Genomic DNA, 14751 nt, shown 5'->3' with positions numbered 1-14751 from the left:
ACCTAGTAGCGGGTGGGGCTGGTATTCAAGGGCAGGCACCCAGGACTCTGAGCCCACCATCTTACTGCCCTGTGCACATAAGCCATGTAGTTACCACCTATGCATTAACATACCACCGACACAATTTAGACAACTAATCTCAGATTAAAATGTAGCATATAGATGCAGTATCTCTGGCTTCTCCTCATTGGGGCTGCCATAGGATCCTGCAGAGGCGAATGACCACAGTCATTAGGAGGAGAGATTTCTCTCTGCTGGTGAGTTACTTTTCACTAAACTAAAAAAATACAATTCCTGAACATTGCATTTATCTAGACATTAATCCTAGCCTTGTAAATTTCTGGAGTTCCCCCATGCTAAATTCAAATGTATTTGTTTTTATGTATTCTAAATTAATCCCTATGAACCAGGAATTCTAAGGTGCCCTTTCCTTTGTTTTGAACAATATGTAAGATAAAATGTATAGGTTATGCCTCAGTGTCTAAAAGTTGACTGCTGGGAAATCAGGATGTTCACACTTTTTAAGCAGAAAGAAAGGGTAAATAATTACCACTTCCTTAGGATTCACTAAATACTCACGATTTTGTAAAGTTCACATAGATGGATCTGTGGTAAGATACGTAACCTCCCCAACCTTTTCCAACCCAACTGGTAGATGAGTCTGAAGTGTAAGTTTATATCTGAGAGCTCATGTAGTTCCTCTCTCTCCCCTTGAAATTCCCCTCTGTTATCCTTAAGTTATTTTTCAAAGTGCCTGTATGAAACTGTTCTTGGAGGATGCGGGGAGCTTTAAAAGTAACCAACTGTGGGCTCACACCAATGCAATGGGGACTGAAATCACCCTGACAGACAAACACTTTGTATGAGGTGCAACTGAAAACAATACCACAAGTAAATGACCCAGTTTCCATTCTAAGCTTTATCCCATGCACAGCATTCAGAGCAAAAGGAACCCTGGCTAGTGCCGAGGGAAAAAAACAAAAACCAAGAACAAAACAAAAGAACATGGATTTCAGATAAGAATGATCCAGAAACCAGAGGAATTCGGAAAGGACTTTTTAGATGCAAAGTAGCAAATGCAGAACCTGAAGGAAAAAAGAGGAACAGCAATTCCCTCTGAGTTTCAAAAGATGTTTAACCAACATCTCAATGAAAAACCTATGTGGGGATGGTCAGCTGCCAACTGGAAAGGATGAGGAGACATCCTCTCCTACCGCTCTAATTTGTAGCCCCTTTCCCATTTAGAGGCTTAGTAGGAGGTAGCTGTAATATGACTACTTGTTGATGAAGGGATTTCTAACATGACCTACTGGTTTCCTTTGATGCTTTGTTTGCTGACACACTGCGAAATTTTGAAACGCAGAACTATAATTTAGTTCACAAGCTTATTTTAAAATGTATATTGCAGTCATGGAACTGATTTTTATGATCTACCTCTCAGAATTTTTTGTTAATGCTAGTCCCTTCACAAAAGGCATTAAGTTTCCCCTACCATCTACTGTCACTTATAGTTTCCCCAGTTCCCAAGGAGTTGGGGAGCAGCCTTCTGAAAACAGGGCTGTTGTGGCATTTGTGGGAAAGGGTCATAGTCCCAGTTCTTCTGTTCCCTCACTGTGCCTTGCATGGGACCTCAGGGGTGACCTCTAAGAGTATACCTGGATCCGTCTCACTGGCAATCACAGAGGCCTCTAGGTCAAAGGGGTACTGGTGGATAAGGGCACAGGGACATGGCAGGCAGAGCAGGCTCCTTTCTCCTTCTCTCCCAAGCTGATTCAGGGGACAAAATCAAACAGATCAGTGCTGTATCGATAGTAGTTCACTTTCCCCTGTAGGGCTGGCTCTTGCATGGTCTGTCCTTCAGGAAAGATCTTTATGCTGCACTTCAGGAACTAGGCATGAATGGGCTTTGAGCTAGAATTCAATTTTCCCTCTGTCTCCATCGTTTTCTCTGAGAAGCATCCTTAGTAGGTAAACACCAGCAGAAGGAGTGACCAATTCAAGGACTGGATGAACAACATGCAGCCCATAGGCCAACTTCCGCCTGACCTGTTTTCCACAAGACCTGTTTTCTTGGGCCTGTGCAGTTATTTTGTTTGTTTTGTTTTTAAATTTGAATTTCAATATCTTTTTAAAGGGCACAAACTCTCCAGGTCACCTCTAATCCCTAAATACACCCCGAACAGGCAGCCCCACTTGGCTCATCTGGTGTTACTCACACCCCTGTGGGCTTTTGACCTTTCCATCCCTGGTAAGCAGAAAACTCTCCTCAATTTTCAGCCTCAGAGCCAGTTTAGATGCTGATGTCTCAGGGGCCTTTGAGAATAGAAGAAGGTGGATCAAAGGGTAAATCAATAGCTTAGTCTAGGAGGTATTTTAAAAATCCAAGCAAGCCACTTCCAGACCCCCTGGTTCTGCATTTTTGGTTGCATGCCTGCACTTGTGGGCCCTCTGCAGACGACAGGATAGTACAACTCCTGGATCATAAATCCCGAGAGGTTGTGCTTTGAGTTCATATCAACACAGATTGTATCTTTTCTCAGTTTGTTTCCATCAAAGAAGTGCTTAATTTGGACCAATCTGGACTCTGAGAAGACAACGATTCTTTTGTTGGTTGCATTTAATTTCACTCCACCTTGCAAGTTCAAAGTGCTCTGGACATTCATTTATCTTCCTTCCTCTCCTCCTCACACTTTTCCTTCCTCCTCCTTCTATTTTAACTCCCAAATCCAAATGATGTATAAGTGGAGTGGATCTTGGTTGGGAGGGAAAGGGAAACATTTATTTTTTCCACCTCAAGCTCTACATTAGATCCTACATCTGAGTTTGCTAAAACACAAAAGGTTCCCTAGCCGCTGGTCACATCCTTGGGGTGTACTTAAAGTCACAAAATAAGCACAGTACATTTTCTGCAAGGGAATCAAATTTGCTTGATGGTCAATCATTTAAAACTATAATAGAACTGGCAAATATGCTATGAAGCAGAAAGCAATTTTTTTTTTTAAATAAAACACAGGATTATAAAGACATTTCATGCTTGGTGAAGACTTCTTCGGAATGTTTCCCTAGTTCCCAAAGGAGTGCTTTATATCTCTGTTGCTATTAGGAGTATTTGGATGCAAGTTTGATAAGCGGTGTGAGATTCTGGTAAATTCTTTTCTAAAACACAGTCTGATTTTGTATCTGAGAGGAGTATTTCTTTATTTCTGGGGTTCATGAAATGAGAAATTATGTAGCCTTTGGCTGGACACTGAAGTCTATTCCTGGGCTTGCCAAAAAGGCTTGGGTTGAGTCACTGGACTGGACTTCATAGTCTCATTCAAAGACCACCGGGATTGTAAAACTCTTACTGCTGAGGCCATTTCTTGTAAATGGCTCCACGCATTCAAGAATAAATAGCGTAGTTCTGTTATTGTTGGTTTGGGAATCACCCATCCACCACGCTGGCACAGTTGTCCTGCTTATGCACAAGTGTCAAACATTTGCATTTTCTCTGTTCTGCATTTGTTGAAAGTAAACAGGCAGCAATAAAGAAACTTTATTATGCATGTTTTCTGCCTTGGGTGGCACCTGGAATTTGCTGAATTTGCTGAGTGCAACTTAAATTTTAAAAGACTCCTGAGCCTCACCTTTTTCATGCCATGCAGGTCAAATGGAAAACCGAATAATTAGAATAAGCAAGCTGCATGGGTCCTTTCTCTTGGTCTTGACTGACTCCAGACCCCGTTGTGGAATTCCAGCACCTCTTTTTTTCCCCCTTCCAGCCGTTAAGCTTCCATGACCAAATTTAAACAAGCATCTCCTTTCCCCCTCTCAGAAAATCAACAACTGATTTAGCATATTGCCTAGGACATTAGGGCACAAAAGTTTTAAGTGCAAAAACAAAACAAAACCACTCATATCCATTGCTTTTCTGGACATCTCATTTACTTTATGTCAGTCTTATTAGAACTTTAAAAAAAAGTGACTTTAAAGCAACGAAGTTGATTTTCATAAGCACTAGATAGACTCTTGCTAACGTCAACTGAAAGCACTTGGCCCAGACTGCTTCTCACTAACTTGTACCAGGAGCTGAAAACAGGGAATGGAATGAGGCAGAATTGAAGAACAAATGCAAATGCCAAGCATATTGCTCTTTTTCTCACTGGCTTGCCCTAGAAAGGGACCCTGTCTGAGATCCTACAAAATCCTGTTAAATCTTTCTAGGCAAGATGCTTAATTATTGTTACATTTAAGGAAGAAAGTCAGAATCATATCTTCCCAGTGATACTACATCTTGGTAATAATTTCAATCTTTAAAGAAGGCAGATGCTGTGGTGAACAAAGCCTCAGCCTTGGACTCAGACGGGCCAAGGTTTAAATCCCAGAACCGCCATTTATTGGCTATGTGCCATTGGATATGTTACTGACCTCTCTTGGGTCTCATTTTTCTTCATCCGCAAAATGGGGAAATGATGGCAAGGATTTAATGAGACCAATGCAAGGAGCAAGCCCAATACTAGGCATACAATCCATGTAAGTTTCTCTTCCCTTTTTAAAATCAGATTACAGATTATGAACATAAAGTAACTCCTCACCAACAGCTGACTCTGGCTGGGGGCACTGTTTTCAATGAAAGGTGCTCTTGGTGGCCCCTAGTTGTGACTGCTGATTGCATACATCTGGAAACTATGACAACCGTTTTGCTTTGAGCTCAGCTTGGCCCAAATGTAGCTCTATATAAGGCAGCTTCTATCCTTCACTTTTTCCCAACACATCATAGCCTGGCTTGAATTTGGGCAGAGGAGTGGGTGTCAAAAGAAATGCACAATGTCTAGGAAAATTTCAGATTCAACTAACAATTACCCAGCACTCTTTGGCCTCACTAGGGAACCGTTCCTGGAGTAGCTCACTGAACATGCACAGGAGCCCTATTAGAAAGCTACATTAGTATCTCTACTTTGTAGATGTCTCAACTGAGTTTGGGAGGTTAAGTGACTTTCTCAAGTCACAGAGATAATAAGGCACAGGGCTGGGATAAGATCCCGGGCTTTTTGATCTAGTTAAAAAAGCAGGAGGATTTACAGTGTTGGAAGATGGGCAATGGCAGTGTCTACTGGCCAAAGTCTACTTTGGGCTGACACTGTGTCAACTGCTGGGAGGCAGTGGGTAGGAGATGTTGCAGGTAAGTTTCCTTGACCTTTAAAAACCCTGTGGTCAGGCCCTCTGTCCATCATGTCACATATCAACTGGCACAGGTAGTACAATTTGGCTAATACACATGTCACATAAATAACATCTGATCACTAACTTAAAAAAACTGAATTTATAAAACACTCCCAGCGTAATCCTTTGGGGAGTTTGTTTGTTTTATTTGGATGATTCAGAAGTATTTTATTTTGTTTTTAATGTTTATTTATTTTCGAAATGGGGTGAGGGGCAGAGAGACAGGGAGACAGAGGATCCAAAGCAGGGGCTCGAACTCATGAACTGTGAGACCATGACCTGAGGCCCAAGTCAGACGCTTAATGACCGAGCCTCCTAGGTGCCCTTAGAAGTATTAAAAAAAAATTTTTTTTATGTTTATTTATTTTTGATAGAGAGAGACAGAGCACAAATGGGGAAGGGGCAGAGAGAGAAGGAGACACAGAATCGAAAGCACGCTCCAGGCTCCAAGCTGTCAGCACAGAGCCCAACACAGGGCTCGAACCCACAAACCGGGAGATCATGACCTGAGCCGAAGCCGGTTGCTTAACCGACTGAGCCACCCAGGCGCCCCGCCCCTAAAAGTATTTTAAAACCAATATGAACTCTCATTCTGTTATTCAACAAATTATTTGTTAATCTACCCACTATGTGTCAAGCATTGTTTTAGATGCTGGGGTTACAAAACCTTCAATGAAAATTTTTGAAAGTTCTCTTTTTGTAACTGATCAAGTAGTAATAAGTTAAGATTCGAGGGGGAAAGAATACTAAAAAAATGTCAGATTAAAAAAACATTTAAAGAAATATACAGCAATTCTAAAGGCAATTCTTTTATGGGCTTACTTGATGACCCTTTTCTTTGTTTTCACTTAAAATGCTCCCATTTTTCTCTTGCCCCTTTGTTCTCAGGAGGCGATTTTTAGTTCCAACGTGTACTGCATTATACACTCCTGTTCTCACTGCCAAAGCAGGAAAGTCAGAGTGGGGGTTTCAGCATCGCTCGGACTAGATGATAAACAGTAAGAGCAAATTTGCTGCTGGAGTTTTTAAAAAATACCAAAAAGTAGTATTTCAAACCCCCTCCAAATGAAAAGTGGAGTGAATGAAATTAAGACTGTTATTCAAGTGCAATTACACTGCACATGTAAAATTGAAATGCTGAAAGTAAATCATACGTTTGGATATTACATTTCATATTTCAGTGTATGCTGAATAAGCTAGTGAAGTTTTATTATTGTTGAGTGTAATGTCAGGAGACAAACTTCTACAAATTTTATACATAACTTTTTCCATTTTATCTGTTTTCCATTTATGTCAAGTTGAACACATGGTGTGACTTAATATTCTCTCTCCTTCTTCCCCACATTTAATGCCAAGGAATCAAGCTCTCTCTTGATTATACTAAATTTAGCCTTAGGTAACCTCAGACTGAGGGGGTTTTTGTTTGGGTTTGGCTTTTTAATTCCAAGAAGGCTTTTTTTTTTTTTTTTTTTTTTTTTTTTGCTTGCTTGCTTGCTTGTTTGTTTTATGTTGTATGGAAAAGGAGAGAGGAAGGACTTCCAAATAACCCTATAAACCTGGTCCTCTGGATGCTGACATATGGCCTGGGCAGGAGGGTGTGCATTATGGAAGACAATGTGCCTACAGGCACTTCTTGCCAGCCCAAGACTCAGCTCATTGAAACAAGGTGATAACTGAAGGAGCTGTTTATAAAGTCAGTAAGATTTCACAGACGTGGCAGGCTTAGGCACCCAGGTCTCACTGGGAGAACACAAGGGTAAACTTGGGAAAGAGGAGGGAGACGCCCTGCGCCTGCGCTCTGGGTGGCGTCACCCCTGCGCAAGCGCGGTGACTCTGCGGTGGCACCGTTAAAGGTAACAACCGTCACAGAAGGATGGCTTCCAGCTTTAAGAAGCCAAATGTGGCCTCTACCAGCCAGAAAAGAAAAGTGGGTCCTAAGCCTGAACTCACTGAAGATCAGAAGCAAGAAGTTCGTGAAGCATTTGACCTCTTCGATGCTGACGGAAGTGGGACCATCGATGTGAAGGAGCTGAAGGTGGCCATGAGAGCACTGGGCTTTGAGCCCAGGAAGGAGGAGATGAAGAAGATGATCTCCGAAGTGGACAAGGAAGGCACAGGGAAAATCAGTTTCAATGACTTTTTGGCCGTGATGACTCAGAAGATGGCCGAGAAAGACACCAAAGAAGAAATCCTGAAGGCTTTCAGGCTCTTTGATGACGATGAAACTGGGAAGATCTCTTTCAAAAACCTAAAGCGCGTGGCCAACGAGTTAGGGGAAAACCTCACTGACGAGGAGCTGCAGGAAATGATAGACGAAGCCGATCGGGATGGAGATGGCGAAGTGAACGAGGAAGAGTTTCTTCGGATCATGAAGAAGACCAACCTATATTAAAGTGGGTATCTCCCTCGAGCATAGTTAGAGACATTGAGTGGCTCATTGAGTTCCCTGCGTCCTTCCGTTTTGCGAAACCTTGAGTTAGAGGACAGCGCTATCTTCAACCCCAATTTGTCTATATACTTCTATTTCCAAATCTCTGGCTCAATTATAGAATTTTAAAGATGCTTTTCATGTGAGTTTTAGTTTTCAATTCTCAAAAGCAGACTTGAAGTGCTTTAAAGAGCCCTGATGCTTCAGTCCTCTTGCTCACCTTTTCCCCTGCATTGGTAACAACCATTGAATGGAAGGCAGGCCGGCTGGCTTCGTGGGGACAAACAGCCATGCATTTTGCTTGTCACTTCCTTGATGGTCTTATATTATCTTGCTTCACATATTATTTCTTAAATTCAAGTCATTCTTCTAGCATGATGAGGTAGAGTTGGCCAGTAGGTCCTCCTAGCCATTACTTTTCATTTAACTGAATATTGGTTTAAAGGAAAATAGTGCAGCAACTTAATTGGCCTCAGAAAAGATACTGTTCTAAAGTACAAGCTTGTCTTTGGGTGGTGGTAAATTATGCAATTTTGACTATTCTCCTCACATACAAATGATTCTTCATTTGTATGTAAATCACTGTGGATTATCTAGCACCAGATGTATACCTGGGCTACAGAATAAATTTTAATATTGGCCCAAGCAAAGTATAATTTGTTTAAGAGATTAAGCTAACTAATGATTTTGAGTAAATATTTACAAATGTAAGATCTTAGCTTAGGAAATTAAAAAATTATAATACATTTTGAGCTACTTAACTGTCCTTGGAAAGATCAACTAGTATTTTAGTTATACTATAACCTTCATTTTATCACTGCTTTATTACAAGCCAGTGTCTATGTGCTAATTCTTAGAACATCTTAGTTCTTGATACTTGATTTTCCCCCTCCGGTATATAGTTGATGCCAGAGCATTTGACATGTAAGTAGTTCTCTATTTTATAATCCTAAGACAGTATTTCACTGTGGCTTTTGTATGTGTTAATACTACTTGTTCTCTGTTCTAAATTAAGCCTTTCTTGTTTTGAAATAAGCGACCCTTTTGAACATCTATAAATCTGAAACTAGAGAAAATTTAAATAATATAATTGTGGGAAGATAATATAATCTATCTGCTAAGATGGAGGCCTAGACTAATGTTTTGATAGTAGACAACAAACCTATTAAACAGGCAAGATATTTTAGTTATAACTAAACCTAAATTAAATATTCATACAAAGTCCCATTAAGATAAATGCTGAAATTCTGGAAAATTTTTCATTTGCTTTGTCAGAGATTTTACCCTTCAGAGGGTGGTGGATCTAATCAGGGAAACTACTACTCTGAGCTTAATTCTCATTAACAGGGACTAATTTGTCAAAGCAGTAGTTCTAGCTCAAGTGATGGGTATGTGGGCATTCACTGTGAGAAAGAATTTTGCTGAGGTGGCTGGCACAGAACAGGGGAACTCACCCAGGCTGCAAATACTAACAGTTCAGGTTCAGGGTCTTAGTGTAGATTCAGGTGCAGTGGTATGGGATACAGGTGCAATTTGAGCCAGGATCAGTCTGAAGGGCCTAATGTGAGGAGGGCAAAGGGAGGAGTGTGGTATTCCGGGAAGCAAGAGTTCCTGGCATCATGTTAAACCAGAATCTTGGCCCAAGGATCTACATGTGGATCAAGGTAGAAATACCAGAAACAAAGAAAGTTGGCAGAAACTAAGAGAAAGGGTCAGAGCCTCAGCCAACTGGACTAGGTTCAGTCTTGGCTTCTGTCCCAGCAGAGGATAGAAGTGAAAACCAGGAACCTAAGCTGAAGCCCAGCAGTCAGGCTGCCCAAATGCCATGGGGTCAACTGTGGAGGCTGTGCCCAGTACTTAAAGGGTTGCCCTGAGAGCACAATCCATCCCACAGGAAGGGAGCTCCAGATCTGCAGATAAAGCAGATGACACGGAATTAAGGTCAGAACTACTTCCACCCTTGGTTTATTGGATCCTTGGGTGCTGCTTAAAAGATACCACACCATATAATGGGTCATTTATTCAGAGCATATGCTGCATCTTGGAAGATGGTACCCCATCCTCACTGGTTATTATGCCCAAGCTGGGCCCTCAAAGGCATCTACAACAGTCTTTTCCATTGCTCCACCAGCAATGAAAGCTTGTAGAAGCTTTCAACCACTAGATTCTAGACCACTAGATTCTGTGGCTATATGGCTACTCCTGCACTACTGATCCTCACTGGTCATCACTGTACTTCCTTTCCTGTAGAGTCAGTCCCTTGGTCCAATGTAATATGTGGGATCCCATGTCAGTATTATAAATACCCAGATACGCGTGAGCTCTACAAGGAGGAAAGACAAACTCATAACTGAAATATGTGTCAGGTCCAATCAAGATGAGTCACTGATCTTTCCAGAGTAGAAGAGATCCAATTAGACTACTTGACACCAAGAGGTCAATTGATCTTGAACGACTGTGATATTCTGCATTTATCAACAGCTATACTACTAGGCTTGTGAGTGGTTTCCATCTCTGCCACAATGACTGCTCCATTCATGTGCCTGTTGCACCAGCACTCAGGCAGCCAATGACAGAGGCAGACTGATGTCAACTGACCAAGTCATCCTGTCTTCTTAGTTGTTAGGTGTCTCTTTTATGATAGGCACTCCCAGACAGGTGAGTGATGTTTATTCCTGATGTTTCCTTTTCCAGGACACCAAAAATTCAGCCCACTGGTTGGTCACCACTGTTTGAGTCCACATATATTCTAAAAAATTTTTATTTTAATGTTTGTTTATTTTTGAGAGAGAGACAGAGTGTGAGTGGGGGAGGGGCAGAAAGAGACAGAGACACAGAATCGGAAGTGGGCTGTAGGCTCTGAACTGTCAGCACAGAGCCTGATGTGGGTCTTGAACCCCACATGAGACATGAGATCATGAACTGAGCTGAAGTTGGGAGCTTAACTGACTGAGCCACCCGGTGCCCCAGAGTCTAATCCCAGGCCACCTCTCTTTCTGCACAAAGTGGAAGGCTAAGTGCACTACAAGAAATTCTGCCCTTGGGGAGGATTTCCCCTGTCACTGCCGTCTTTCTGATCCACATTTGAGCAGTGTTGTATTGCATCATAGTTCATCATACCAAGCTGACATATCCTTGAACCAAGTTCAGCTTTTTAATTCTTCCAACAGCTGGTCATAAGGGACCCTGTTTCTTGTGTGCTCATAGGTAGGAGCTGAGGGAGAGGCTGTGGTGCAACTTGGTGGATGACACAGAGGGCTTCCTTCTCAGGCAGCTTACTTGGGTCCTTTGGCCCTGCTTGTGTCTGATCCCAGATATACCACTTCTTTTTCTAGTTTCCTAAGGCAACAGGATTGTTCCTGCTTATTTATTGATTTTAAAATTTATCGATTTTAAATCTTCTTTTCTGGGGCACCTGGGTGGCTCAGTCGGTTAAGTGTCCAACTTCAGTTCAGGTCATGACCTCATGGTTCATGGGTTTGAGCCCTGCATTGGGCTCTGTGCCAATGGCTCAGAGCCTGGAGCCTGCTTTGGATTCTGTGTCCCCCTCTCACTCTGCCCCTCCTCCACTCATGCTCTGTGTGTGTGTCTCTCTCAAAAATAAACATTAAACATTTTTTAATAAAATAATAAATCTTCTAATATATGCATTTGATGCTATCAGTTGCTGTCTAAGCATTGCTTTGGTCTTATCCTACTCATTTTGATATGTGCATTTGCATTTTATTTCGTTCCAAATATGTTATAATTTTTCTTGAGAATTCTCTGATCCATCTACTATTTGGAAGTATGTTGTTTAATCTCAAATATTTTGTTATTTTCCAGCTATGCTTCTGTTCTCTTTTCTAATTTAATTCCTTGCAGTATGAGAGCATACTTTATATGAGGTCTATTATTTTAAATGTGCTAAATTGTGTTTTATGGTCCATAATGTAATCTTGTATGTTCTGTTTGAGTTTGAGAAGAAAGTGTAATTTCCTACTGTCAGATGAATATTCTATAGATGTCAATTACACACAGTAGGTTGATGGTGCTGTTGAGTTCAACTATATCCTTACTGATTTTCTGCCTGCTTGATCTATCCATTTTCAATAGAGGGGTATCAGTCTCCAGCTATAATTGTGGATTCACCTATTTCTCCTTGCAGTTCTATCGGTTTTTGCCTCACATTATTTTGATGCTCTATTTTTAAGCAAATACATATTAAGAATTTTTATGCCTTCTCAGAGAATTGACCTTTTATGATTATGTAATGTCCCTCTTTATCCTCGATAATTTTCCTTGTCTTGTCTGAAATTAATATAGCTACTCCTGCTTTCTTTTGACTAGTGTTAGCATGGTATATATTTCCACATTCTTTTACTTTTAATCTATCTGTGTATTTTTAAAGTGTTTTTTTTATAGACAATATATAGTTGGGTATTGTTTTTCTATCCACTCTTGCCATTCTCTTTTAATTGGTTTATTTAGGCCACTCATTTTAAAAGTGATTGTGAGTATAGTCAGATTAATATCTCCTATGTTTATGGGGTTTCTGGTTGGCTCATTCGGTTGAGCATCTGACTTCGGCTCAGGTCATGAATTCATGGTTGGTGAGTTTGAGCCCCATGTCAGGCTCTGTGCTGACAGCTCAGAGCCTGAAGCCTGCTTCAGATTCTGTGTCTCTCTCTCTCTCTGTCCCTCCCTGCTCGCATTCTGTCTCTCTCTCAAAAATAAACATTAAAAAAGTAATCAAAATTTTAAAAAAATCTCCTAACATTCATTACTGTCTTCTGTTCATTGACCTTTTTGCTCATTAATTATTTCTTTTTTCCCTTCTTTTTCTGCCTTCACTGGTTTTAATTGAGAATTTTATATGATTCCATTTTACCTTCTCTTATTAGTGTATCAATTATACTTATGTTTTTTTCTAAATTTAGTGATTATCCTAGACTTTGCAATATACATTTATGACTGATTCAAGACCATTTTCAGATATCTGCTTCACAGATAGTGTAAATACTTTATTCCCAACTTGTCCTTCTCTTCCCTTACAACATTTCTGTCATCCTTAACATCTCACTTATCTGTATAATACAATCACTGAATATATTGTTGCTATTGTTATTTTAAAGAAGTTATTATCTATTAGATCAATTAAGATAAGAAAAATAAAATATTTTATTTACCTTCATTATTCTTTCTCTGATGTTCTTTTCTTTATGTAGGTCTGACTTTCTGACCTAAATCATTTTCCTTCTCTCCTAAAAAACTTCTTTCTTACAAGACAGGTATACTGGTGGCAGGTCTGCTAATTCCTTAAATTTTTGCTTGTCTAAGAAAGTCTTTATTTCTTCTTTACTTTTGAAGGATGGTTTCACTGAATCCAGAAATCTAGGTTAGTGGGTTTTTATTAATAATTAAAACATTATTTTTATTAATATTTTTTCAAAATATTAAGATTTTTAAAAAATGTTTATTCTTGAGAGAGAGCATGCACAAGTGGGGGAGGGGCAAAGAGAGTGGGAGACACAGAATCCAAAGCAGGCTCCAGGCTCTGAGCTGCCAGTCCAGAGCCAGAAGCAGGGCTCAAACCCATGAACCATGGGTTCATGACCTGAGCCAAAGTTGGATGCTTAACTGACTGAGCCACCCAGATGCCCTAGTGGTTTTTTTCTTTCAACACTTTAAATATTTCACTCCACTTTCTTGCTTGCTTGCTATCTGAAGAGAAGTCAGTATAACTCTTATCCTTTTTTTCTCTACATGTAAGGTGTTTTCCACACCACTGGCTCCTTTCAGGAATTTCTCTGTGATTTTTTGCATTTTGAATGTGATAATTACATGTAGATTTTTGATGTTGTCTGAATTTCTTAAATCTGTGGTTTGTGATACATTTTTTGTGTGTGTGGGGTTTTTTGGCTTTACATGCAACATGGGGCTTGAGCTCATGACCCTGAGCTCAAGAGTCACATGCTTTACTGCCTGGGCCAGCCAAGCAGTCCCTGAATCTGTGGTTTGTATCTGTCATTAATTTTGGAAAATTCTCACCCATTATTACTTCCAATATTTCTTCTTTTCCTTTCTCTCTTTTTTCTCCTGGTATTCCCCTTATACATGTTATACCTTTTGTAATTGTCCCACAGTTCTTACACATTCTGTTCTATTTTTTCAATATTTTTTCTCTTTATATTTCAGTTTTGGAAGTTTCTATTGACATATCTTCAAGCTCGCTCACTCTTTCCTTGGCTACCAGTCTATTAATGAGCCCATGAAAGCCAATGAAAGGCATTCTTCACTTCTGTTCCAGTGTTTTTGATTTCTAGCATTTCTTTTCAATTCTTTCCTAGAGTTTCAATTTCTCTCTTTACATACACATCATTCCTTTATATTGTCTACTTTTTCCATTAGCATTCTTAGTAAACCTATTATTTAAATAATGATTAGATCCTGTTGGTTGTTGGTGATGATGAGTTTCTCTATAACGTTGATGGTTTTCTTTTTAGTTATTCTATCAGTTGTTGAGAGAGGGATGTTGATGTATCCAATTTTTATTGTGTATTTCTCCTTTCAGTTTTATTAGTTTTTGCTTCACATATTTTGCAGCTCTGTTGTTTGGTACACAGACATGTAGGATTGCTATAACTCCGTGGTAGAATGACCTTTTTATTATAATATAATGTTTCTCTCAGTGTCTGGTAATTTTATTTGCTCTGTAGTCTATGTTATCTGATACAAATATAGCACTTCTGCTTCCTTTCATTAATGTTTGCATGATGCATCCTTTTCCATCCATTTTCTTTTTAACTTGCCTATATTGTATTTGGATTGGATTGCTTGTGGACAGCATATATTTGGTCATGTTTTTGATCCACTCTGCCAATATCTGTCTTTTAATTGGTATATTCAGGCAATTCATATTTAATATAAATATTGAAATGTGAAGGCTTAATCTACTATTTTATTTTTTGTTTTCTCTTTGTTCTCTCTGTATTTTGTTTCTCTGTTTTCTTTTTCCTGCCGTAATATTGGCTACATAAACATTTTTTATCATTCCCTTTTGATTTATCTATAGTGTTTTAAAGTATATTTCTTTCTGGACTTTTATAGTGGTTGCTATATATATATATATATATGTATAT

General features: G+C 39.7%; 1 protein-coding gene across 1 annotated transcript; it reads left to right on the top strand.

The window, feature by feature from the left end:
• The first annotated feature begins 7022 nt into the window (after positions 1-7022).
• Positions 7023-7764, top strand: CETN1 (centrin 1). Its single transcript, XM_060611903.3, has one exon. It carries the CDS (start codon positions 7076-7078, stop codon positions 7592-7594), a length of 519 nt encoding a protein of 172 aa, XP_060467886.1. The 5' UTR covers positions 7023-7075; the 3' UTR covers positions 7595-7764.
• Positions 7765-14751: the final 6987 nt, after the last annotated feature.

Source organism: Panthera onca, chromosome D3, assembly GCF_046562875.1.
Source record: "Panthera onca isolate mPanOnc1 chromosome D3, mPanOnc1 haplotype 2, whole genome shotgun sequence".
NCBI classification, from domain to species: domain Eukaryota; kingdom Metazoa; phylum Chordata; class Mammalia; order Carnivora; family Felidae; genus Panthera; species Panthera onca.
The sequence above is the reverse complement of the archived record's forward strand: the minus strand, read 5'-3'. Positions and strand labels throughout refer to the sequence as shown.

Excerpts from the sequence above, each read along its gene's own strand:
- CETN1 (XM_060611903.3), top strand. The coding sequence starts at position 7,076 with ATGGCTTCCAGCTTTAAGAAGCCAAATGTGGCCTCTACCAGCCAGAAA.